The 27940-nt window shown below is 37.8% G+C and overlaps 2 protein-coding genes across 2 annotated transcripts; one reads left to right on the top strand and one right to left on the bottom strand.

Annotated features, from left to right (window-relative positions):
- Positions 1-4: 4 nt before the first annotated feature.
- LOC101302476 lies at positions 5-16636 on the bottom strand. Its single transcript, XM_004304599.1, has 19 exons — positions 16271-16636; positions 14575-15576; positions 14124-14237; positions 13871-14023; positions 9896-13774; positions 9496-9771; positions 8978-9409; positions 8621-8701; positions 8387-8509; positions 7863-8288; positions 7258-7731; positions 6806-7168; positions 6100-6219; positions 5609-6010; positions 5286-5468; positions 1789-5199; positions 1472-1627; positions 1192-1380; positions 5-1053 (listed from the first exon to the last, which is right to left on the bottom strand). Exons 1-19 carry the CDS (start codon positions 16310-16312, stop codon positions 436-438), a joined length of 12444 nt encoding a protein of 4147 aa, XP_004304647.1. The 5' UTR covers positions 16313-16636; the 3' UTR covers positions 5-435.
- A 4363-nt stretch (positions 16637-20999) lies between these two features.
- Positions 21000-21905, top strand: LOC101302188. The gene has a single exon (XM_004304598.1). The coding sequence runs from the start codon at positions 21330-21332 to the stop codon at positions 21663-21665; it is 336 nt and encodes a 111-aa protein (XP_004304646.1). The 5' UTR covers positions 21000-21329; the 3' UTR covers positions 21666-21905.
- Positions 21906-27940: the final 6035 nt, after the last annotated feature.

Genomic DNA, 27940 nt, shown 5'->3' with positions numbered 1-27940 from the left:
TATTGTCATCACAATGATAGCAACCCATATAGGCTCAAGGCATTCAAATATATAATATACAATCGTACAAATTTTTCTCACTTTACACCAATAACGAATACAAACTTATTCAAGCTGCACATCTCTACAAATAATGAACATAAGCTTTTCAAGCCGCACATCTCTACAAATAATGAATATGAACTTTCCAAGCTGCACATTTACACTAATAATGAATATGAACTTGCTCATTTGTACACAAGTACACACCAAAACCAAATATCTCCCTCTGATGGTGCTAAAAAAACTTACTCAAGCTGCACAAGTACACACCAAAGCCAAATCTCTCCCTGATAGTGCTGAACACCAACCGAACTCAGAGCAAGACACCCACTTAAAGCATTTAGGCATCCATTTCTTAATCTGCTGGAAATGGAATCATGGTCCCTTGCAGATTCATTTATCTGATTGTGTCTTTGAATTGGAAGACTTGCCAATAATGGCTTTCTTCACTTTTGAAATAGAATGCTTGACAGATTTCCCCATCCCTGAAAGAATGTTATGAGATTTCTTGGTTGAAACCTTCACTTCAGTATCTCTAGAGGCTTCTACAATGACAGGTTCATCATAGCCTTGATATGCCCGTCTGTGTTCAAAATCTTCTTTCTCTTCGTCTGTTTTTGCTTCTTCAACATTTTCGTGGTCTTCTTCTTCTTCTTCATCAACTTGCAGCTTAGGTTCTTTCTCTGCAGTCAAGTGTGTAACCGCTTTCATTCTTTCTTTTGTTGATTCTTCCATGAGTATTTCAGATAAGGATATCTGAGCAGATGTTGAGTCAACTGTTTCTGTACCTGATTCACAAAATTTTTCTTCTTTGGTTTCTCTGGCAACCAAGGTGTCATTGCTAGGTTTAGTGTCCTTCAATTTTGGGTCCTGGAGAATATTTAGAGCATCATCTTTGCTACTTGGATTATCGGTTGCATGAGATTCTTTCTCTAGCTGCTTGGTGTCTTGAGCAGTTCCATTGGCTTCCTCAAGACCTGGGACACCTTGAGAAATCTCCACGCTTGAGGCCTGCTTATAAGATAAATCGTTAGGCTTCAAGATTTATTTGCAACTATTTATAATCCAAAGCTGAAAATTCTTTAGAAAAGTACAGTTGGTTTCCAATGCTTAAACATTTAAGAATTATGTGCCATTAGGTAATCTAACCTTTTCCACTGGAATTGTGATTTCTGTTGTGCTACTTCCACAATTTATTTCATCTCCCTGACTTTCAAGGCCCAGATGAGTAGCCGTCTCCTGAATCCTTCCCTCTGCTTCATCTGGACTATGGTCCTTAAAACTTTTATCATCTGGTTTGACCTCTTTTTCAATATCCCCAATCCAACTTCCAGGCACCTGCATTATACGTAATAGATTCAACTTCAAAGATAATCAGAAATCAGGGAAAACCCTTTTTTGTTTTTCCTTTCATTTATTATTCTCTAACCTCATGATGATATTCAGTTGGTGCTGTAAATGTATCATTCTTCTCTTCTGGATATTTTTCTTCTCTTGATTCATTTTGTTGTTGAATCTCTCTCACGTTTTCTTCGTCAACAGAAATGAGCTGAGAATCTTTTGTAACTTCCTTTTCATCCTTGATCTGTGAAATTTCCCCCACTAAGTTAATACTTTTTTAATGTCAATTAGAATGCAGAAAATAATATAATGGAAGTGTTTGGAATAAGGGGAAGAGCTGAGACATAGAAAGATGAAATATAACATTTAAAATATAGTTTAGTCACTTTAGTGTTATTATCTGACCTCTTCATTCATAACTTCAACTTTTGCAGTTTGGTTTGCTTCAATTGGTGTGTCACACGAATCTTCTGCTCTTGAATCGGAGGTAGCTACCTCAAGATTCTTCTCTTCATTTGAACTGTCCCTCTCTGTGTATTGACTTGAGGGGAACTCCAAATCAGACACGTTGAGTTTCTTGGGCTCTTCATTTGGAATGCTTGTCTCTTCTGCTGAATGTGGGTCTTTTCTGCTCTCATCATTTGGTGTTTCCACAACATTCATGCTTTCTTCTCCTGCATTATTGATAGAGGTTGTATTTTCGCACCTCTTCTCCTCATAGACCAATGAAGGTGGAATTTGATCAACAATCTCATCTGTGGCAAGTTCACCAATGCTTTGCGAATAAACTTCAGGCGCTGGTTCAAAGGCTTCTTTGGTTTCCTCTTCAGTTTCACCCTTCAGAGACAATTCAAGAACTTTGGAATCCTCACGTTCTTCCTTATGCACGATTGCCTCTTCCTCTTCCTTGGGGACCAAAGTAGGAGATGCTAGAAGTTTCTCATCATGCTGATGAACTAGTTGTTCAGTAATGGTTTCTTCTTTGGAAACTGCATCAGTGCTTTCGAAAGTTGCTGTGATTTCTTCTTCACATTCTGGAGACAATTCAGAAACTTTGAGCTCTCTGGACTCTTCCTTCTGCAAGTGCGTCGTTTCTTCTGAGCTTGCCGCAAATACATCTCTTGTGTCTTCATCAGCAACCACTTCTGTTTCCTTTGCATACTCCTCTTCCAGATTCTTGTCTTGGATTGCAGTTCCATGCTCATGTTCATCAGTTTCTTTGAGCTCCTTTTCCTCTGGAAGCAATGTTGGGGATTGAAGTAGAAGTTGCTCCGTTGTTATACTTTCAGGGAGTACCTGATCGGTAATGATCTCATCATTGACAACTACATCAATGCTTTGGAAATCAGATTTAGGAGTCACTTCAGAACCTTCTTTGACATCTTCAGTTCCATCTGTGTCTAACTTTTCCAGAGCCAACTTAGTCGCATCCTCTTTGACCTCTTCATTTTCGTTGGGAAGTGGTATGTCAAGTGGCATGTCTGTTATCACATCAGAAACTGTCTGATCAGCAATGGAGTCATCTTTGGAAACTGCATTGATGCTCTGAGAGTCAGATTCAGAGACTGTCTCAAAAGTATCTTTGACTTCTTCAGTTTCATTTGCCTCAGGAACCTCGAGTTCACTTGGCTCTTCCTTCTGCAAGCATGTCTCTTCCACTGACCTTGCAACAAATACATATTCTGAGGCTTCATCCGTTGGCTCTTTCACTTCCTTCAGGTTCTCATCTTCTAGGTTCTTTTCGTTTATTATAGTTTCATGCTCATGTTCAGAAGCCTTGAGTTCCTTTTCATCAGAAAGCAGTGCAGAAGATGGTATTTCAAGTTGATCAGCTATTATCTCATCTTTCGTAACTTCACAACTGCTTTGAGAAACGGATTGAGGAATCATTTCAGACCCTTTAACTTCTTCAGGTGTATCTGCATCTAGCTTTTCTAGATCTAATTCAGAAGCTTTGGGCTCCTTTTCCTTGTTAAGAGAAGCATAAGATGGTATTTCAAGTGGTATGTCTGTTACCTCCTTACTGAGCGTTTCATCAACAGTGATTTCTTCTTTTGGCTCTTCTACAATGCTTGGAAAGTCAGAAGTAGAGACTGTTTCAAAAGTTCCATTGGATTCTTCAGTATCACCTGCATCTAGCTTTTCCACAGCCAATTCAGAAACACTGAGTTCACTTGCCTCTTCCTTTAGCAAGCATTCCTTTTCTACTGGCCTTGCGGCCAATAGAGCTTGTGTATCTTCATCGGCTGACAATTCTACTTCCGTTGTGCACTCTTGTTCTGAACTCTGGTCTTGAGCTGTAGTTTCATGCTCAGGTTCAGAAGTTTTGTTCTCCTTTTCCTCAGGAAGCAATGTAGATGATGGTGATTGAATTTGCTCCTTGACTATCCCTTCATTGAATGTTTCATCAATGGTAATCTCATCATTGGAAACTACTTCAATGATACCAGAATCAAATTTAGGAACTATTTCCGGACCTTCTTTGATTTCTTCAATGTCTACAGCAGCTAGCTTTTCCAGAGCCAATTCAGAAGCTCCCAACTCCCTTTCTTGAGAAAGTGGTGTCTCCGTTTTCTCCTTGCACACTGTTTGATCAGTAACGATTTCATCTCCAGAAGCCACAACAGCACTTTGAGTATCAGATTTAGTGACCACTTTTTCTTCTTCACTTTCACCAGCATCTGGCTTGTGCATAGCCAATTCAGTATCTCTGGGTTCTTCTGTGTGCAAGCACGTCTCTGTTGGGGTTGAAGTACATGACTCTTGTTTGTCTTCATCAGCTGGCACTTCCACTTCTTTTGGGTTCTCCTCTTCTATGTTCTTGTCAACACTTGTAGTTTCATGCCTGTATTCTGAAGCTTCGAGCTCCTTTTCCTCGGGCAGCAATGCAGTATACGGTATTTGAAGTTGCTCTGTTGATATACCTTCCGGGGGTGTCTGATCAGCAATGATCTCCTCTTTCACATGTTCATCGAGGCTGTCAGAATCAAGTTTAGGAACAACTGCAGAACCATCTTTGGTTTCTTCTTCAGGTGCATCAGCCTCTAGTGTTTCCTGAACTAATTCAGAGTCTAACTCCTTTTCTTCCTCACACTGCGTTTGATCAGTGATGATTTCATCTTCACAAACTGCACCAATGTTTTGGGAATCAGATATGGTGACCGTTTCAGAAGTTTCTTTGGTTTCTTCTTCAGTTTCACCAGCGTCTAGCTTTTCAGCAGCCAATTCAGAGACTTTGAGCTCTCTGGGCTCTTCTGGCAAGCATATCTCTTTTGCTGACCTTGCAGCCAGTAAGTCTCCTGTGTCTTCTTCAGTTGGCACTTCCACTTCCTTCGTTTGCTCATGTTCGGAAGCTCTGAGCTCCTGTTCCTCGGAAAGCAATGTAGAAGGCTTTTTTGGTACCCCCTCATCGAGTTTCTGATCAACAGGGACCTCATCTTTAGAAACAGATTCCGGAACTTCTTCACAACTTTCTATGGTTTCTTCTTCAGGTGCATCAGAATTTAGCTTTTCTAGAGCCAAGTTAGACGCTTCAACTTCCCTACTAGTCATTTCCTCTGTCCCTTCAGCAACGGAAACCTTGTCCAACAAGTTGCAAGCCTCAATCTCATCTGCTAAATCACTAGCTTCAACCTGGGCATGCTCCTCTCCGAGTTCAAGTATTTGTGTAACTTCTGATGATTCTTCACCAATTGATGGTACCTCCGTACCTGATTCCTGAAGCACCACTGTACCATTGTAGTCATCATTGTGTCCAGCCTCTTTGATTTGAAATGTTTCCTCATCTTTATCGTCCTTCTGTGATTCTTGTAGGAACTATAGAAACAATATTACAAGTGAATAAGATACAATGATACAAAATATTATTTGCAGTGGCAACGAAGTGGGATTTATAAGCTGACCTCTTCTTTGGACTCAATTGCCTCCCCTGTGCGTTCTTCAACTATAACCTCTGCTGGAACACACTCGGCTTGATCGTTTTTAACAGTTTCTTCCTCAACTGATCCACTTGCACAACTTCCGACATTTCCCTCCATGCTTTGTACTCCATGATCTGTGTCTGTGATTTTTGGTTCATCAAGTACCTGCTTTGCAACATTCCAAAAAGGGACATGGTTTAAAACTTGAAGCTTGCAAGTCCAACAAACTATAGATATGTATGAATTAGTATCTATAAATAATTGTTATGTGTACGTGCATCACATGCATGGTCATTATATCTCACATTGGATACCTCTTCACAAATCTTGTCACTCTTCTCAGGATGATCATCGGCTTTGTCAGTCTCATCTTCAGCTTCTTCTTCTTCAAGAGTTTGCACTCGAGAGCTTGGTTCTATCGTTTCTCCGACAAGTTCAGTGTTGTAGACATCCGTACCTTCAATGTCCTCTTCAGGAGCAATATGAGTAGCTTCTACCTGCTCTGTGGCTTCAGTCGATCCCCTTTCCTCGCTCACAACTTCGGAGTTGAAACTTCTTACAGTGGAGCTATACTCCCCTTGAATCTCCTTTTCAATCACATCATCTGATGACTCCAACAAAATGGAACCGTCTTCAGTAAGTGTTTTGTTGCTTTCTTCCTGTGTCTCCTCAATGCCCTCTATACATTCATCATGTGCTTCCATTTTCTGTTCGCATATAAATTTCTATATAACAAATGCAAAATAGTATGGAAACAATCTAGAAAACCCAATTTCGACATTCTAATCAAGCTTACCTCTTCCTTCTTTGAGCTTTCCTCAGTTGTTTCTTCTCCGAGCAGTGAAGAGGAGACTTCTTGAGTAGTATGTTCCTGCTTTTCTACTTCATTACTCAACTCAGTTGCCTCCATACTTGCCTGCATGAAATTAAAAAAAAAGTATAATCCGAACTTAGATTGTAATTTTGTTATTAAAAAAGTGAACTCAGCTGCCCAATTTGTAAGAACCCCATTAGAAAACCATAGTTCAACGTTCAATTTGTTTTAAAAATGCACAGCCCAGCAGGGTTTGTTTCTTTGTCAACAGCGGAGCAGCCGAAGGCGAAGGGAGGCTCACCGGTGAGCTAGTGTGGTGGTGGAACTACAAGGTGTGTTTATTAGATATGGAGGCCCAAATTGGGTTGTTTCTTAGATTTTTCATATCACATACTATGAAACTAAGCTAGTTTTTTAGTCTGATAATATAATACTAAGCTCAATTTGGTATTAAGTTTTGGAAAATAAAATCATTTATAATCACTATTTTGAATAGATTTCATGTTTGGTAAAATCTTATAGGAATCATATGTATATCTTTTTAGTTTAAATAACCACTGTTTTAAAAACCAGGTTGGGGTTGCTTTTTAAAACTGAGTTTTTTAAAAATTGAGTATTCTTACAGCAATGCCAAACTAAGCATAAGCTACACAATAAAAAATCATAAACAAGTTAATTCTAATCTTACCTCCACAGTTGAATCACTTTCTTTTGTATCCTCCAAGGATTCTTCTATTTCCTCTTTTCGGCAGGTAACTACTTCTGCATTTTCACTTGATGATTCTGGCTTCGTTTCTTCAGGCAAAACGTCTCTCAATTTTATATGCTCCTTTATGGGTTCATATTTCTGAAAGACCTGCAGTGAATCGTCTTCATCATTTGATGGTATCTCTGCGCTTGTTTCGGTAATAGTTATTGCACTATCATTTTCTTTAGTCTGTTGGACAAAACATGTGTCATCATCTATATTATCCTGCACTTGTTTCTGTAACAGTAACTGCACCACTGGTAATGTACTAAGAGTTTCTTCAATCTCTGAATCTTCAAGAATCTGCATGAAAGATAATTAAAATATTGATATAGACATACAAATGAAGATGAAATTATCCCTAGATTTCAAAGTGAGCCTTATAAACTAACCTCCTCTTTGGACTTCAATGTATCCTCCTTGTACTCCGGTGAGAGTTCACTAGCATTTTCTTCCTTTATGCTCTCTTTACAGCTCCCCTCTTCCTTTAACTCTGTCGTCTCTTTTTCACTATCCTGAGAGTTCTTAACTGTGTCTTCATTAATCGATTCTGGTGTAAGAGTCTCAACATTGCCTTCTGTGATTTGCTCTTTGGACTCAACTACCTCCTCTATGCATTCTTTAAGCTTTTCGTCTATATCACCTGGAACACACTTAGTTGAACTATCATTGGCATTGCCTTCTTTTATATTCTCGGTACCGCTTCTCTCCCCATTCAACTTTTCTATCTCTATTTCTTCGCCTTGATGGTCCTTAACCGTCTCATGTTCCTCAACAAGTTCAGTTGTAAGATTTGTGACATTTCCATCTGTGATTTGTTCATCATTGAAATCTCTATCTGTGATCTTTGGTTCATCAAGTACCTGCTTTAACACATTTCAAAAAGCGACCTTTAAAAATTGCGGCATTGCAAATTAAACAATCTATAGAAGATGAATTTGCATATAATTGTATGAGGTGTGTCACATGCATGATCATTATGTCCCAATTTTCATACCTCTACACAAATCTTGTTACTCGCCTCAGGAAGATCATTTGATTTGTCAGTTTCATCTTCAACTTCCAGTTTTGTTGTTGCTTCTTCTTCAAGAGTTTTCACTTGAAAGCTTGGTTCCACCACTTCTCCAACCATTTTAGTGTTACAGGCATCAATACCTTCATTTCCCTTCTCTTCAGTAGCAATCTGAGTGGTTTCCACCTGCTCTTTGTCTTCGGTTGAGGCTTCTGTCAAGCCTGTTTCATCACACTTAACTTTTGAGTCAAAACTTCTTACTGTGGATCTATACTCCGCTTGAATCTCTTTTTCAATCTCTTTTTCCGATGAAAAGGAATTTTTGCTTTCTTCCTCTTGGATTGTTGTATCCTCTAAGGTTTCAGATTTTGCTTCCTCAATTGAATTTTTACATTCTACATGACCTGGTTTCTGTTCATATAAAAGTTTAGTTAAGTTACAAATAGCAAAATAGTAAGGAATAAGGTTTATAGTCTAGAAAATAAGCTTGATATTCTAAGCAAGCTGACCTCTTCCTCTTCCTTTTGCTCACTTATTTCCCCTATCAACGAAGAAGAGACTTCACAAGAAGTTTGTTCCTCTGAGTTCTCCTTTTCTCCTTCTGTATTCAACTCAGCTGCCTGAACACATGCCTACAAGAAATAAATTTAAAGATAAACAAGCTATACTTGGAATATAGTCGTAATACCAAAAAAGACATGTCTTTTTTTTTAGTAAGTTTTATGTTCTTGTTCAAAGTAGACCTGTAATTTTGTGGTCGTCTCAGCAGTGTCCTCAACAATTTGAATTTCTGGTAATGCTTCAATAGTTGTAGTCTCCAGCACCTATAGAAGATATCAAAGTAATATTAGTAAGAAATTGGTACATGTAGTCGCCAACACTATGCTTTAGAAATGCTTTTGCATCTTGATGAAAAGAAATTTACTAAAACTTTTTTTTTTCTTTCATAGTTTTAGCTCCTTTAAAAATTGCATATGGTGTTTGCGTAAGGTCATTACTTCATATTTTTGAATTCTACAGCTCAATCATTAACCAATCCATAAAGAAAGAGTACAAATCCGTAGGGAAAAAAAATCATGAAAAGTTAATTATATTCTTACCTCCCCCGATGAAATGTTCAGTGATTCTTGTATTTCCTCTTTTTTGCAGGTAATTACTTCCACATTTTCACTTGACGATCCTGGAGTAGTTTCTTCAGGTTTCACATCCAGCAACTTTGAAATCTCCTCTTTTGGTTCATATTTCTGCAGCACCTCTGGCGAATCGTCTTCATCATTTGATGGTACTTCTGCACTTGTTTCTATAATAGTGACTGCACCACTATTGCCATCATCTTTAGCCACTTTCACAGACAATGTGTCCTCATTTATGTTTTCCTCCTTTAAAGCTTCTGTTGGAGCTGGGCTGCAACCTTCTCCTTGCTGACCTTCATCATATTTCACTGGTAATGTACTAAAAATTTCTTCAGACTTTTCGATGTTCTTTGTCTCACATATCTCATGTACCTCAATAGTCTTTGAATCTTCAAGAGTCTGCAGGAAAAATGGCTTTAAAATTTAAAAGACACACAACTCAGATGAAAGTTTCTTAGATTTCAAGTTGATCCTTATAAGCTAACCTCGTTTTCTGACTTGACTGCATTATAGTCTTCATCTTTGATCTGCTTAGTTGCATCTTCTGGAATATACTCCCGTATGTGGTCACTAGCACTTTCCTCATTTGTGCTCCCTGTACAGCTCCCCTCTTCCTTCAACTCTATTGTCTCTTTCTTATTGTGTTGAGAGCTCTTAATTGTATCTTCTTCAATTGATTCTGGTGTAGAACTTGCGACATTACCTTCTATGATTTGTTCTTCATTGAAATCTCGACTTGTGATCTTTGGTTCATCAAGGACCTGCAACAGTAGAGGCTTCATAAACAATAGGACTAAGATATATTGAATATGAGAATTGTTGTTTGTATGTAACTGTACGTGTGTGTGTCACATGCATATGTTCTTGATACTCTATACTGCATACCTCTTCAACTGTCATGTGATTCATTTCAGGATTGTCTTCTGATTTCTCATCTTCAACTGCGATTTTCGGTTCTGCTTCCTCATGACTTGGCTCTTGATAGCTTTGCTCCACGGTCACCTCATCCACCAGTTCTGTGTTATGGACATTAACAGGGATGTCATTGGGAACTCCCGCACTCTCTTCACCTTTACCGGCTACTTCTGGTTCCTCTGCTTTTACTTCAACATCTTGAATCTCCAAGGCAGTCTCATCTCTTAAGATGATTGTTACATCCTTCACTTCAGCAGCAATTTCAGTACATTTTACCTCCTCCTTGTTTGCAACTTCACCTTTGCTCAGGTCTGTTTCACCTTCACCTACTGTTGTTGGAATTTGACTCTCCAGGTTCTCATTCAAGTTGAGATTCTCTTGTTCTTGTACATGAACGTCTTCAAGGTCCAGGGCCCTATCATCGCTTAAGATGGTTTCTACACCCTTTTGGTCAGGAACAATATCAGTAGTCTCTACCTGCTCCTTGATGTCTGCTTCAGCTTCGTTCAAGTCTGTTTCACCCTCATTTAAAGCTGTTGGAATCTGCTTCTCCAATACCTCTTTCGAGTTGATTTCCCCTGCTTGTACATCAATAACTTCAATGCCCTTGGCAGTTTCATCAACTAAGATGGTAGGCAAACCTTTCTCTTCAGTAGCTATCTCAGTAGTTTCTACCTGCTCCTTGTTCTCTGCTTCGACTTCCTTCAAGTCTGTTTCACCTTCATATGCAGCCGTTGGAATCTGCTTCTCCAAGATTTCTTCTGAGTTGAAATTTTCACTTGCATCAGTATATTCAAGATCTTGGCTCATTTCTTCTGTTAAGATGGTTGCCAGACCCTTCTCTTCATGAGAGCTGCTTTCAACCTGCTCCTTGTTTTCCTCTTCGTTTTCCTTCTTCAAGCATGTGTCACCCAATTCTAGTGCTGCTGTAATCTCCTCCTCCAAATTCTCATTTGAGTTGGCAGATTCCTTTGCTCGTACATTGGTATCCTCAGTTTCCAAGGATCTTTCATCTGTTAAGATGGTTGCTACACCCTTCACTTCAGGAGTAACATCAGTAATGGTGACCTGCTCCTTGCTTTCTGCTTTGTCTTCCGTCAAGATATCTTCACCTTCATCTGCTGTTGTTGGTAATTCCTTCTCCAAGTTATCTGTTAAGATGACATTTTCCTCTGCACACAACTCAATTTCTTCACTTTCCAAGGCTGTTTGATCTGTGAAGATTGTGGGTACACTATCCACTTCAGGAGTAATATCAGTAATGGCGACCTGCTCCTTGTATTCTGATTCAGCTTCTGTCAAGCCGCCTTGTTCAGCTTTATCTGCTGGAGTTGAAATGTGCTTCTCCAAGTTATCTGTTGAGCTGACATTTTCCTCTGATTGTAACTCAGTTTCATCACTATCCAATGCCGTTCCATCTGTTGAGATGATTAGTAGACCCTTCTCTTCGGGAGAGGTTTCTTTGCTTTCATCGACTAAGATGGTAGGCAAACCTTTCTCTTCAGTAGCTATCTCAGTAGTTTCTACCTGCTCCTTGTTCTCTGCTTCTACTTCCTTCAAGTCTGTTTCACCTTCATATGCAGCTGTTGGAATCTGCTTCTCCAAGATTTCTTCTGAGTTGAAATTTTCACTTGCATCAGTATATTCAAGATCTTGGCTCATTTCTTCTGTTAAGATGGTTGCCAGACCCTTCTCTTCATGAGAGCTGCTTTCAACCTGCTCCTTGTTTTCCTCTTCGTTTTCCTTCTTCAAGCATGTGTCACCCAATTCTAGTGCTGCTGTAATCTCCTCCTCCAAATTCTCATTTGAGTTGGCAGATTCCTTTGCTTGTACATTGGTATCCTCAGTTTCCAAGGATCTTTCATCTGTTAAGATGGTTGCTACACCCTTCACTTCAGGAGTAACATCAGTAATGGTGACCTGCTCCTTGCTTTCTGCTTTGTCTTCCGTCAAGATATCTTCACCTTCATCTGCTGTTGGTAATTCCTTCTCCAAGTTATCTGTTAAGATGACATTTTCCTCTGCACACAACTCAATTTCTTCACTTTCCAAGGCTGTTTGATCTGTGAAGATTGTCGGTACACTATCCACTTCAGGAGTAATATCAGTAATGGTGACCTCGTCCTTGTATTCTGATTCAGCTTCTGTCAAGCCGCCGCGTTCAGCTTCATCTGCTGGAGTTGGAATGTGCTTCTCCAAGTCATCTGTTGAGCTGACATTTTCCTCTGATTGTAACTCAGTTTCATCACCATCCAATGCCGTTCCATCTGTTGAGATGATTGGTAGACCCTTCTCTTCGGGAGAGGTTTCTTTGCTTTTGATATTCTGCTTGTTTTCTTCTTCGGCTTCATTCAAGCATGTGTAACCTTCATCTGCTACAACTTGGACCTGCTCCTCCAACTGCTCTTGTAAGTTTTCAATTTTCTCTTCAGGAGGATTGTCAGTATATGAAACTTTCTCCTTGTTTTCTTCTTGGGGTTCCGTCGAGCAACTTTCAGTCTTACTTTCTTTTGAGTTGATACATTCACCTGCTTTTGCATCAGTGTCTTCAGCATCTTGGGTTGTTTCATCTGTTAAGATGGTTTCCAGACCCTTCTCTTCAGGAGAAATATCAATGATACTGACAGGCTCCTTGCTATCTTCTTCAGGTTCCTTCAAGCCTGCGTCACCTTCTTCTGCTTTTTTTGGAAACTGCTCCTCCACGTTATCTTTTGAGCCTACATTATCCTCTACTTGTAACTCAACTTCTTCAATGTCCAAGGCTCTGTCGTCTGTTAAGATGGTAATCTTCTCTTCAGGAGCACTGTCAGTACTTTTGACCTGCTCCTTGTTCTCTTCCTCGTCTTCCTTCAAGCCTGTGTCACCTTCATCTGCAGCTGCTGGAATCAGCTCCTCTAACTTCTCTTTAGGACTGAAACTTTCCTCTGCTTGTACATCAATTACTTCAATGTCCACTGGCGGTTCACGTGTTACGGTGGTAGGTAGAGTCTCCTGTTTCTTCTCTTCTTCAGCTTCCTTCAAGCATGTGTCACCTTTATCTTCTACTACTGGAAGGTGCTTCTCTAAGTTTTCTTCTGAGCTTAAATCTCCCTCTTCTTGTACATCAATATCTTTACTATCCAGGGCCGTTGCATCTGTTAAAGTGGTTTCCGGATCCTTCTCTTCAGAAGCAATGTCAGTATCTGTAACCTGCTCATTGCTTTTTGTTTCAGCTTCTATCAAGCCTTTTCCACTTTCATATGCAGCTGCTGGAATCTGTTCCTCCGATTTATCTTTTGAGTTAACATTTTCTTCTGTTTGTAACTCAATATCTTCAATGTGCAAGGCGGGTTGATCTGGTACGATGGTTGCTAAACCCGCTGCAGGAGCAGTGCCAGTATCAGCATTCCCTTCATCTTCTGCTGTTTGAATATCCTTTTCTATCGTCTCTGAGTTATAATTTTCCCCTGCTTGTGCATGATCTTCGGTTTCCACAACCGTCTCATCTGTTAAGATGGTTTGTGGACCTTTTTGTTCAGGAGTGTTGCTGACATGCTCCTTGCTTTCGGCTTCAGCTTCCTCCAATGCCGATACTTGACTCTCTTCTCCAGACACAAGGCCATAACCGCTTACTGTGGAGTGATCCTCCTGAATAATTTCCTTAGTCTTTAATTCAATCACCTCAGAGAGAAAGGAATTGTCTTCAACAAATGCTTTGGTACTTTCTTCTGCATAGGCTTCTTCCTCTGGAATTGGAACATAGAGATCTTTATTTATTTCTGTTTTCTGCTCTATGGTTTCAAATCCTTTCTCTGTTGTAGTATCTGCTACTTCAATGGGCTCTTCAGATTTTGTATCTGCTTCCTTTTCCTATTACAAGTATGAACTCATAATCAATAATTGTACTATAATAGTAGAATGGAACAAATCAACAAACCAATTCTAAAACATAAGCCTGCAGCTGACCTCTTCTTTTAAATTTGTTGCCTGAACTTCTTCTCTTGGGAGTTGCTGAGCTGTTTCTTCTTCTACCAATGAGAAAGAATTTTCTTGAATAGCTTGTTCCGCCAAATTCTTTTCATCTTTATCGGTACTCAAGTCAGCTGCCACAACAGATGCCTAGAATGGGAAACAAGAAAAAAAAAAAAAAAAAAAACGATTAATTTGGAGAAAACCAAATAATGTCTTTAAATAAGCATTATTGTATGTTGTAACAGACCTGATATTCTCTGGATTTTTCTTCACTAAACTCTTGAGGTTGGTTCTCAGCAGTTTGAATTTCTGGTAGTGCATGTTCTACAGTTTCTTGTTCTATGCTCGTAGCCTCAGACACCTGCCGCATTACAGATGAAATCATTTAAAACTGAAATGGCTTGCATAAATTTTATGGGAAATTATCAGCAAAATAAGGAACTTCTTTTCTATATTAATGTTGAATAGTAACCATCTTCCGGATCTACTTGACCTTTGCTTATAGATCCTTACAGAAAAATGAGAAAATGGTTCAAGGAAATATTTGATCTATAAATATACTTACAAAATATTGTGACTTCCATTTTTACATTAAAGTTTAAGTTGATCATGTGTTCAAAAGGTGATTGACAAAACCATGCAATCATGCATTATAAACCAGAAAGAAAAACTAGTAGAATTTTTTGTGCTGATGTTACCTTCTCAGTTATGGAGTCGCTTTCTTTTGGATAATGCACAGGGTTTGCCTCTTCTTTCTCCAAAAATTCTGGGGTGTTCTGAATTGCTCTTGCCTCTTCTGTGCAGGATATTACTTCTGCATTTTCAAATGCCATTTCTATCTTAGCATCTACAGGAGTCACCTCTGGCAATGCTTGAAGCTCCTCTTTCTGTTCATAGTCCTGCAAGGTCTGGTGTGAATCTTCTTCTTCATTTGATGTTACATTTGTCTCTAATTCGATGTTCTTCTTGAAGCTGCTGTTCGTCACATCATGAGTAGAAGTTGAAGCTTCGTACTCTTGAAATGTGGTTGCCTCTAGTCGATCAGAAGCTTCTTTATGGTATGATTGAGCATTTCCATCTGCCTTTTCTGCTCCTTTTATATCTGCGTCTGAAATCTCTGCCTCCTTTTCAAGACATTGTACATCTTCCTTGATGGAGTCCTGTTGATTTGAGATAACTTGAACATGTTGATCAACATTTGTCTCATTAGTTGATGCTTCCACTTCTTCAACATCGAACTTTGCATTTCCAGTTTTCGTGATCTCTGAAATGATTCCTTCACCAATTGCAATGTCATGGTTTTCAATATCTTCTGCAAACTTCTCCCTTCTTTCTTCAGTGACTTCATTTTCTTCAGTGCCTGTTTCTACAGGCCCACCAACTTGTGTGCCTTTCTGAAGCTGCACATCATTCTTTGGTATCTCCATTCCTTCTTGATTTGATTGTTCGACTTGGGAAATCTCCGATAGTGGGTTCAAAAACTGTTCACCCTCTGAAATTCCAAAGCTGTTATTCTTGCCTTCAACTTCCATACTATTTTCTATCTGTACATTATCACCATCCGCAAAATGTTTCTCAGTGTGAATTTCAGGATGCTGATCCAAGTCACCTTTGGATTCATTCAATGTTCCTGGAGAACATTGGTTGTCATTTCTGTCTAACTTTTCGATTTTCAAGCTTCTGTCTACCTTTTCTCCTGTCTGCATTAACATGAAATTGTTACATATTGTATAACTGGAGTGGGGATTCATATGAAACCAAACATGCATGGAGTTATGAATATGAATAAAAGTTTACATCATCGTGTGATGTTGTAGAGAATATGAATATGAATGCTATGATGAGAGGTTCTGCTTCTGCGCTACATCGTAAATAAGCTATATCAATTCCATCTTTTCTCTTCCGGAAACTTTTGCCAGCAAGCTATATAAATTATTCAAAAGACCTCGTATCTACACTTACAAGTATATCTAACATGCTTAGGATAAAAGTGATGTGAAATGAAGCTGGAAAGTTATCGACCTTTGCCTTTTAGTATCTTTTACTGACCCTTGAACTAAGAATATACTAGCATAACCATACTGATCAGACAGATTCATGTGTTCTTATACTGAATCAAAAATCAGAGAAAAGTTTCTTGCTGAAAAAAAATTGCTGATCAGTGTTATGAGTTCACTGTTCTAGTGATCACATCAGACTTGAGGAAAAGAATATGAGCTAGAGCACAATCAGCAGAATCAACGATCCTAGAGTAAACTGATCACAGGACAAAAACTTCACACATACTATAACATCACCACTCGATCCTACTAGCTATCATATGGTACACAGAAAAATGAAATGAAAAGCCATCTGACTTGCAGCAGTAGTATATTCGATTCAAGGATATCATACCGCGATAGATATGGCTTCTGGAACATCAGCTTCCGTTGCCATGCTACCGGATTTTAACTCGCATCAAGAAAATATGCCTTTGCTTTTATGGTCAGCAGAGTTTGCTGACAATCTTATAGAGGGAGTGAGGCTTGTAGGTTAGAACACAATGAGTTTATTGTTGATCATTAGTTCGCTGTAGTAATCAAGCTCTTTTGATAGTAATGTTGGGGAAAAGCAGCCAGGAGACAAAATTGCCACTAGCAATTTGCTAATGCATGAGTTGGCTGCCCACTAATGAAATGGCCCTACTGAAACTGATTGAATCTTTCTCACATGGCCTTGGAGACTAGACTGGTGCTGCAGCTTTTATAGAAGCTCAGATTCAATGACATCAATATTCTTTGGTTAAGTTCTGATTGTGATTTTTCATTCACATACAGGTAGAAGCAGCCAGGCTTTTCAACAGCTTCTCTTTTCAAACACCATTTTATAATAAGCTTGAGTTGCTGTATGGAATGTGGCCGGGGTTACAGCTCCAGCTTAGTTCTTACACAAATTTTTTTTTTTTTTTTCCTAGGATGAGTTTTGCTAGTTTTGGTGTCACCTACTAGTTACTAGTTACCGCCGGAATTTTAACCGTCGGCGTTTCTTTCTATTTTCTCTCAGGGTTGGAATCCATTCGAGTTGGGGGGTTAAGCTCATAGAAGGGGAAAACATCAAATCAAAACCCCAATTCGGTAGTGAAATCATTTCAAATTTAGGTGTCGAGGTAACTTTCAGATCTTCTAAACTAAATGAATTATTATTAGAAATTTGTATAGTAAAAGCATGTAATTGGCCACTTTTATAATGAGTACAAGGACAATATTCTTCTAAGATAGCGATCTTGATAATGATAATTAAACCACTAATCTGAAAACTAACCATAAAAATATACTGACGGTCCAGGTTGCCAAACTTGCAGGGTCCCGATGCTAAGTGTCCCAGGCAACCATCTTTCTTAATTTCCACAGAAATAATTTTGTTGTTGTTAATTATATGTTGGGAAAAAATTTCTCAAGAGACTTCTCTATGATAAGAACGGCAAGATATTAGTTTGAGTGAAATTCGCATTCATGTTCAAGCCTCAACATTCACATATCTCTCACTAGTAAGTTGAGTATTTTGGTTTTGTGGAATTCATGTGACGCTAGTGAATGAATTAGCTTGATCTAGAGATTTTAGATTATCATCATGAGATGCAACTGGATGCGTGCGTGCTTTCAAGGTGGAAAATCTTAGGTCATCGGGGAGTAACGACTCATATGGTAACTGGTAGTGGACCTAAATGTTAGTTGATTTCTTACGAGTCATGGTGGCTCATAAGGCTCGTAGATTTGTGGGGTTGTCTCTCTTATCACCATTGTTCAAGACAAAACAAAATTAAAGATTATAATTGGCTTTCCCGTCAGCTTTGTGGTTAAGGCGTCCGCCTTTCTCAAGAGCTGGCAGGGTTCGAAAGCTGGTATGACGGTGGTGGTGATTGTGGAGGTGTTCTGGTTGTGGAGTTTGTTTCTTCCTCAGACCCAAAAAAAAAAAAAACGATATAAAGGAACCAAAAAAAAATTAAAAATTATAATTTTTATTTTTTGAAATTTAAAAGTTTTTGGATCTCGAATCTATAATTTTGTCAAACATATAAAAGTTTTAAATTCACCGCTTGTCGCCCTCAATTAGCTAATCCACCCCCTACCTGATAATACGACTTACTTTAAATTGAAAATGGACTATCAAGAAAAGCATTTGGGCCATGGATTTTTCTTTATTATCTATGTTTTAGGTTATGTACCAAAAGTAAAAGTACAAGATATGCCTATGTGGTAATTTTAGTCTCGGTATGGCCAAGTTGGTACAAAATCTGAAAATCCAGCTAGATGATTAGTATCGATGACATGGAACACCGTCCCACGATTCCAAGAATAATTGTGTGTCCAAACAAAATATAGTAAACATAATTTTGGGGGTGCAAATGTGTGTATATATGTAGGACATTTTTCCTTTTGCTTTAGTAAGCCACCATACTTGCCATGCTTGATCCTCATAAAACTACAAGCAGATCAATCTCCATCAATACCGACCAGACCAAATAAAGCGTCCTTGGGGTGGCTTGCCGCCCCCTATTTGGATAATCAAAGGTGACGGGAACTTGGTTGTCTTCTTTTTAAATAATTGCATATATGAAAAAATAAATGTGGGTTTTAGTTGTTTTTGAGATTTGATGGTCAGAATATGTGTGCTCCATGCTTCATTTCTTATTTCAAAATGCTTGGAAATTCATAATAGAGTCCTATGTTTTTGGCAAAGAGTAGCGACTATTGACTCTAGTATGAGGACTAGGTTTGAAATCGCGGATGAATGATGTATACCTAAGTTCCGTTTAGCTTACTACAACTTTAAGGAGAAATACTTACAATCATAATAAATTGACAATAATCGTCTAGAAAACCTAAATGTCTCTTATGTTTCATTTCTTCCTTTGAAGTCTTTACAAGAATTTAATATTTGCAGTGCTATAAGGGATATATTGTTGCCGGAGTTTGAAAACTATGTTTGGAACCGATGATGTATGACTTAGAATCCCAAGTTCGGTCTTGCTTATCACTACTCCGATGAGTAAAACTTACAACTTTACACTAGACAATACCAATACTCGAGATTTTATAACTTTAGTCTCCTAATCATACAACTTAACCTATAATAAGCGAAATAGACACGTAATTATATGTATATCCCCAATGATATGAAATGGTAGACTCAAAAAAATCTTAGCTCACACGGTCACACACATAACATGAGCGAACTAAGGGTGTCTAGATTTATGGAACTACCATCAATTCCGCCGTTGCTTGATTATCTTGATTTTTAGTGCCCAAATATTTCCCTTATAACCTGGGCCGCAACCTTCAGCCCAGGAGAATAAAATCATATTTCCCTTAACCCGGCCCAATTAAATTGTATGGCTACCATTCTCCCTACGGCGCTGAACGGACGGTGGATGATGTCAAACTTGGCTGTACAGTACTTTAAAAAAATACGGAAGGGGCCCCACTGAGTCTGTGGTCTGCGATTAGCGAACGGTTCAGCCGTTACCACGTGAAACGCACATGATTTGACTGCCAGGGGATCCGAAAGACTCGTTGTTGAAATGAAGACTCTGCTTACGTGGCACTGTGTCAGATTCTATTTTTATGCTTGGGTGGCTCAGCCGTCCAGTTTTGGCCCCATTCAATTTTCTGGTCTAATATTTTGAGAAATAATGGTAGGATCAATGAGCAATTGATTTCCAACCAAAAAGAAAAATAATTCCTTTATGTTCCAACTTTTCTTTAAAGATGTTTTCAGTATTATGTTCGGCCTGTTTTGGATATCGATCATAACTTTACATATTCATATACATGCACATGATTTATGGATATGGATGTTACGAGATTGATAACTTGATTTTCTTCGTATTATATATCTTTTAAAGTTGCTAGTAGCATCACATATTTGGTATTTGCTAGATGTATAGGTGAGTGGCATAAGTAACCTCAATTAGTTTCATTTATATTTTGAGAAATAATAGGAGGAACAATGAGCAATTGCTTTCCAACCAAAAAGAAGAATAATTCCTTCTTGTTCCAACTTTTCGTAAATTATATTCCTGGTGTCATGATGTTTATTCAGTTTCAGGTTGACAATGCATGGTCGAGTTTGGGAAACTTTACATTTTGATGGACATACACGTGATGTATGGATGTTACGAAATGGATATCTTAGTATTAGATATTTTTTCTAAGTTGTTAGTAGCATCACATATGTGGTATTTGCTAGATGCATAGGTGAGTGGCATAAGTAACCTCAATTACTTTCATTTATATTTTGAGAAATAATGGGAGGAACAATGAGCAATTGCTTTCCAACCAAAAAGAAGAATAATTCCTTCTTGTTCCAACTTTTCGTAAATTATATTTCTAGTGTCATAATGTTTATCTAGTTTCAGGTTGACAATGCATTGTCGAGTTTGGGAAATTTTACATTATGATGGACATACACGTGATATGCAGATGTTATGAAATGAATATCTTCGTATTAGCTAGGTAGCTTTTCAAATACAGTTTCTAGTAGCATCACATATGTGGTATTTGGTAGATGCATCGGTGAGTGGCATAAGAAAAGTATACTTTAACTCCAAATATATATATCACAATGTACGCATCGTACGCATCATGGTGAACTCCAACAAAACTTTAGCTATTGATGTACTTAAGTATTTTCAAGTACATTTTTACAACAATTACATATGTGAGTGCATCTAGGTGATTTACTAAACGGACTTTAACTTCTCATTTTCAACAAAATTCTCTTTCGTTTTTTGTTCAATTGGCAAGTTTGAGCTGAAAACTAAATTTTTGGCCTTGGCAACCTCATTGTGATTTTATGTATGTCATCATATCACACGACGACGTTTAGCGTGACGGTGATTGTGCCCTGACTGGCATCAGAATTTAATAATAGGCTCTGAACCAAGGACAGAAACGGCAACCCAAATTGAAAGAAGGGCGGGAAAAAGAGCCGTTAGCGATCAACTCCTCTGCTTTTGGCGCCAAAATTCCAATTCCTCACTCGGTTTCAGCTGCCCGCAATGCTCCGGGCAGCTCTTTGGTCACACTAATTTCAACTTTAGCCAAAAACCAATATAAATATAACCTCTCATTTCTCAAAGCAAAGCTCTTTCTCATTTATTTTCTCCACCCTAAAGAAATTTCCTTTCCCCCACCATTGATTTTCAAAGCTTCTCCTCTCTCTTTCTCACTCTCTTTCCCTCTCTTTCTCTTTTTCCCCCATAGCTAGCCGCCTCAAAAATCCAAAGACCCTTTCTTCTTATTCCTAATTCTCTCTGATTCTTACTAGTTTGTTCTGATTCTTGGAGCAAAACTAAACCCTTCTTTTGTTTCATTCTGATTCCTTGTGTATCTCTCAGATTTTGTTCTGATTCCGATATCGAAAACCCGCCTTTTGGTGCTTGTTATTTGTTTTGGGACACCCTTTTAGAGAAATGGGTTTTTCCAAGAAGTCACAAGTGGTGGACGGAGGCCTGGAATCCGAGGGGAAGAAGTGGGTAATTGCCGGAATCTCGGTCAGAGCTTCGCTGAAGCCGGTAAAGACCAAGCCGAGGAGAGCTAAGCAGAGCGAGGAGGGCGGTGAAGAAGAAGAGGCAGGTTCAACAACCCCAACGGCGAAAGAAGCGAGAATACCGGAGACGTTTTCGTGCCCGGCGGCGCCAAGAAAGCGGCGACCGGCGTCGGTGTGTAACTTCAGTGGGGTGAGGGAGTACTTCATCCCACCGGATTTGGAGACGGTTTTCAAACTCCATGTGGAGAAAGCAAACTGAAAGTTAAGGTTGAGATTAGGCCATGAAGGAAACAAACAAGAAAGTTAGAGCTGAGATTAGCTAGGGAGGTTTTGTTGTGTTTTTTATCTATCTGTTTTATGACTTTATCTTTGTATGTTAACTCTGAGTGTTCTCTTCTCTTTCTCTGGTTTGAGTAGCAGCACTGAGAAAGAGGGAGGAGTTTTATGTTGTACAAACAGATATGAAATATTTTAGTAATGGGTATTTCTAGTTTAGTGAAAGACTCAAAGAGTTCATCATATATATTTTCTTTGATAGTTTTCACTTTTCAGTGTGGATGATTTTGCTGTTTTGGTTGGAACTTGCAATGAACTTAATGCATTAGTAGTAGTAGGTATACTGCTTTATTTATCTTCTTCTTATTTTTATTTTTTTGCTTATGTTAATTTTCATTATGATGATGATATTCATATTCTTGATGGGTATTCACTATTCTAGCTCACTGAAAGCTCTGAGGAGTTCATATAATTCTGACAAAGTTCTTAGCTTTACTGAAAATCTCAGCTTGGTGTTTGTGTTAGACCCTGCAGTGAACTAAATGCAATAGAAGCTTGGTATTTATGGTTATGTCCCTTTCTGTAATTATCGGTGTTATTTGGGTAGAAGATAATCATGCATGGACTGAAATTCTGAAAGAGCTGCACTTCTTTAACAGATTCTGGGTAGTCTAAGGTATGTTCAGGTTTTGTCTTAGAGATTTCAGATATCTTTGCCTGATTTGAGAAGCTGTAATTGGAGGAATGGAAAAGCGCTATGGATGCTCTCTCCCTTTTAGTTTGTGGGTTTATTTTGTGTTTTTTTATGTCACTGTAGATTTGTGGTGTTAAAGATGACTAGCAGAAGCAACCAAAGAAGTGAGAGATCTCCTTCCTCACTCTTTTACTGGTTTACATGGTTGTGGAATTTTGTAAAGCTGAATTAAGTGTTGCCAGAGTGAGTACTCACTTTCATTTCCTTCTTTCATTTACTGCTTCCTCTGCTCTCATCTGCATCACTGATCAAGATTCTTTATTTTGCTCTATAATTCTCTGCTACCCTTATCAACTTTCTCTCTCTCCCAAACACCAATGAATTATCCGAGTTTCAGCAGAGATAGATTCATAACTCCAATTTCCAAGTCCTCCCTTGGCCATTTTCTTCTTCAATCCTCAATCCACAAATATGCTCTTAAATTGGTACTAAGATTATCGTATAAGTAGAGTTCATGCACTAAAGATTAGCAAAGTTTCCCAATTTAAAAGGTAAATCTTTTTCATGGCTGAGAAATTAGTGCACGGATGTTTGTCCATGATTGATGATTGACTGTGACAAATATACGACATAGTCTAATAAATTAGCAGCTGATCGATTATGATCAAATTTCAAGTACCCTTTTCTCCATGCTCTGTCAAAGCCCTCTCTTTAATCTAACCCTACATGACCCACTTCACCAATCACCTGAAACTCTCTCAGTCTCTCTCTTATGGGCAACCCCAAGTTCCCTGTAAGGCTACTCATAGCTACACCCCAAGCTGTGATAGAGAGATTAGAGAATCCAATGTGGGGTTTTGAGGGCTTGTTTGGTGTAGCTCCAAGTTAAAATGCTTCAGGGCAATTGGTGACAACGACTACTCAGAGGTGTCTTCATTTGCTATGGAAATGTTATGTGCTTGTGGATAAGCTTGAGCCATGTTTATCATGCACCAAACACACCCAAATTGTTTAGGGTTTTGGAAATCTTTGCATAATTTTAAACAAAGGACTCTATAGGGATTAGGATCCTCTAGGGTTTTGGGTTTGAAAGAGAGTCATATATGCAGGCTATACTTAGTAAAACTTCGAGGGCAGATTATTCTGTCAGATTGAGGTCATTTTCTTTTGGATTTGGATAAGCAACAGAGTGCTTAGTGGTGTAGTTGTTAAACTTTGGTGCCTCATGATGTCATGAAATAGATCATGTTTTGTGTTTTCTAATCGGAGATCTTCTTTGACATAGTTTTTTACTTCCTAGATTAACTACTTGTTTCTTTTCATTTATATTTTAACTAGATTACTACAGATACTAATTAATCTTGCAAACGATGGCATCTAGCGCGCAACTGCTTCTATTCCAATGTTTGTGCCTATATCCTTAGCTTGATGTGCTTTTTGTTGATGTAGAGATAAATAATTTGTTTAGGTACTTGAAATACCCCGAGGTTGGTGTAGCAGGCATTAAGCGACTTAGAGAAGTACTGTAGAAGATAATGTGTTCAAATTGCCTCTAATAGGCAAGAACAAATATGAACTTATTCATCTCGCTCCTAAATGAACTATGCAAGAACTAGCGTATGTTTAATTCAATAAATTTCCTTTTAAATTGAGGTACGTGTTTGGATTGGGAGGAGACAACCCACCGCAAAACCGACTATTTTCTTTCCCAACGAGATTGCTAGCTCTTAAGTTTCTACATGTTCTGCACATCTTCATTACCATGCATAGGCACATTGCATGAGAGAAGTGGAAGTGTCATCCTTCATTTTCCCACTAAATGGAAGTGATGAAACTAACACAATGCATTCATATCTTATAAATTGCGAGAGTTGTCTACGGTACTGGGATGTATATAATACACCCATTTTATCATTAATTGAATAAAAATTACAAGTTAAATGAGTTAAATTTACAATATTGACAACAAAATTATTACATTTGTTTTATATATAGTTGAACCAAGTTACTACAACGACAACAAGTTGTTCATAAACCTGTAAATTGTCTTAAATTGAGTAATTAATTACTTCTAATAGAACAAAAATTATCCAATTAATAATTATCTTTATCAGAACGACAACAAATTTGTTGTCATGTCGGTAAATGTAGATATCTTAGAAAATTTGTTAGAATATATGTTCCAACTCGATAAGTGTCGGTTTCAACATACATTATCGATGTAACTGCTTGCAATTGACACTGGTCTCAATCTCACCACACACAGAAAACAATCCTTGTCGTTTCCTTTGGTATTCCCTTTTCAAACGACAATGGTAGATCTGCGATTAGACATAGCCTGTTCACAGATTGGAAGACATATATATGCTAGCTGGTTTCATTTTAACCAAGCAAGAAAAGAAAACAAAAAACCGAGCTCATATATGAAAGGGGCACTTGTCCTCATCATTGAAGGAGTACCCTTGCATCATATCTAATAAGATTTGCATCTTTCAAATCCAAGTTAGGCAGATCGAGTATTTCTTATAGTAATCATAGCTAGTCAAAATAAGATCAGCGACAGATTGGCCTGTGATATATGGGCGACATAGTTAAGTGTAAAACTTGTATCAGTTTTGGTTTAAGTGATTTGAGCCAATGCTTAGTTTAAGTAGGAAATCTTGGAAGATATATAATGATTATAATCTAAGATGTATAATGATTATAATCTAACATAAAGATGAAGGTCGACTACTGCTAACTTCTTTTTTTTTCGATACTATATAAACTGCCAACTAATTAAGTAGCACCCAATAATGCATGTATGGTATAGTTCGTTTTATATGTTAGGGTATTCCATATAGTCCCATTGTTTACAGTCATATCATAATGGTTAAAACCTCTTGAAATTTTGATTAGTCAATATAGTCCCGTTGATTCCATTACTAATTAGTAATTAGCAAGTTGGTAATCAAATTCAGGTCAGCTATCCAATTATGTAGTACAAAGAAATGCATGGTAGTTAGTTTCTTAGTGAAAGTGCAAGTGCAAGTTGAACACACTCTGTTGAGAAGTGTTTTTAAATTATGTCGTGTTAACACCACAATTCAAGAGCTTTACATACTTTATGTACGAAAAGAACTAGTCTTTGATGAACTCAAATGAGCATAAATGCAACAACTAATATTTCATGAGTCGGACTTAAGTGGATTCTAACTTTAAATGGATACCAACAACTCAAAGAACATAAATGCAACATCTAATCTTTCAGGAGTCGAACTTAAGTAGATTATAATTTTAAATGGATACCAACAAGTAAAAATCTGATATAACCTGAAACATCCCATACTAAATTTTCGGACAAAGCTCATAAATCCGAACCAATTTAGACTAAAATCAGATTCATAAATAAGGGTTGTTGAAGATCTTAAACCATACAAGAAAATCCTCCCAGCCAAATAGGGTTTAGGGGATATAATTGTGGGGATAGGCATAGAGTTTAGGGTTTAAGCTTTAAAGGAGTACAAGGAATCCTATGAAAACGAGTTCAAAGTTCGTAGACACGTACACATGGGTCACCCAAGGAATCCTAAGACCAAAAATCAATTAATTAACCTAAAAAAAAAAAAAAAATCCTCCCCTCTCAAATTCAACAAAAATAAAAAACCAACATTATTAAATCTCCGTTCATCGGTTTCCGTTCCCCGTTGGCCTCTGTTTGTTTGGCTGACTTTTGTTGTTTCTTAACGCGGTTTGAGCCTGCCCGAACTGCCCGTCGCTTCTGGCGGGAGACGACCTCACCGCTTTTTTTGGAATTTTATTAATTTTTGGCGCCAGAAATTTTGAGAAGCCCGCGAAATTTGTGGGCCGTGGACGGCCTCTGTGAATATGCCTTGTTCTATGTTTGCCGTAATTAGATTCTGAGTACTGTTCTCTCTTTTGGGCCGTATACGTCCAAAATAAGACCGGACCATCTGCACCGCTTGATCTGTCCCTCCCTTGGCCCCACCAACTTCTGTTTCTGGCCGTCAAATCAGGCGGCAGCGGGTCCCGCCTTCTGATGCAAACTATGTATATATATAATATGAAAGGGGTGTATTGTATAATATGAAACTAAAAAAGGTATGGTATATGAAATTATATAATTTGAAAGTTTAGGTGTATTTAATACATATTTTTAAAAATCTATCAAAGTTTACGTGTATTCAACTAGAGTTTAAAAAATCATTATGAATTTCATCAAAGTTTATGGGTATTTAATTAAGACTTTTTAAAATGAATAGAAGTTTAGATGTATTCAAAATATCATTTATACTTATGGAATTAATAACTCATGAATAATTGTGGACTTTATAGTGTAAATTACACACACCAAACTCCAATATTTTTCCATCCACTATAGCAAAGATTTGGAAAAGTCTACGACAGACTTTTTCTTTACATGTGAATAGGTTGATCCTGTGATACATCATTTTTTTTTCTTTTTATAATATTTTGTGTTATCAACGTTCTATTCTACCTTTTTTTTTCAATGTTTTTGAATGTTAACATTTTGTTGTCTTTCAATCGTAATGCTTGGAATCATTGATAACCTAAATATTATCTACTAACTCTTGATACTAGAACTACATGATCATATATTATATTATATTTGCGTACATGAATTAAACTTGTGAACATCGATCTAATGTCTCATTTTAGAACATGTGTTTTTGGTTAACTTACAAGTATGTGTGTTGGTACTTAAGTTAATATAATCTTTTTTGTTACCTATGTTTATGTATCTCAATTAAATATTACAACTGTATGCATCGAAATTAAATAGATAAGCACTAAACTTATAATCGGTGTCATTATGTGTTTGTCATTGCATCTTTGTTTTTTTTTCTTTTTTGTAACTCTGTAAATATTGAGAAATCTACGTAAGTCATTCATATGAAATCTGTAGATTTCAGAAATCAGTGAAAGTCTGTGATTCAAAATCGATGGTTTTAAGAAATCAGTGAAAGTCTATAAACTTTTCAAAGAGTCTGTAAACTTTTTAAAAAGTCAGTTAATTAAAATGAGTCTGTATGAATCCAAATACAATACACCCTAACTCAAATTACATGTAGACTTTTTTTTAGGAGAAAACATCCAAATTTTATTCAAAGCAAGAAAACAGGATTACAACGTTTGAGAATTATCGGTGGTGGAAATAATTTCCCCACTCTTATCCCTCCTACTCGAACTAGTTACGGGTTCGTCATTATTAATGACATCTATACAAGGACTAAAATATCGGGTTTCGAGGAAATTTTGACCCTCCAAAAATCTGATATTTCGAGGAAAATATCGAATTGTTATATTGATATTGATAAACTTTCGGGGAAAGTGATGAAACTTTAGTGAAAAACAATGGAATGTTTCGCCAGTACTAGGACTGTCATGAATTGAAAGAGAATTGAAAGATATATAATCAAATCAAGTACGTACATACCGAACTCGAGGTGTCCACCAGGGAGGGAAAATTTGGAATCACCAAGAGATGAGCGGCGCCGTCCCAACAACACCCTATTCCCTCTCAGCAAGCACACCACCACCAC

This window comes from Fragaria vesca, linkage group LG6 (assembly GCF_000184155.1).
Source record: "Fragaria vesca subsp. vesca linkage group LG6, FraVesHawaii_1.0, whole genome shotgun sequence".
Lineage (NCBI taxonomy): Eukaryota > Viridiplantae > Streptophyta > Magnoliopsida > Rosales > Rosaceae > Fragaria > Fragaria vesca.
Note: the sequence above shows the minus strand (reverse complement) of the source record. Positions and strands in the feature narration are given on the sequence as shown.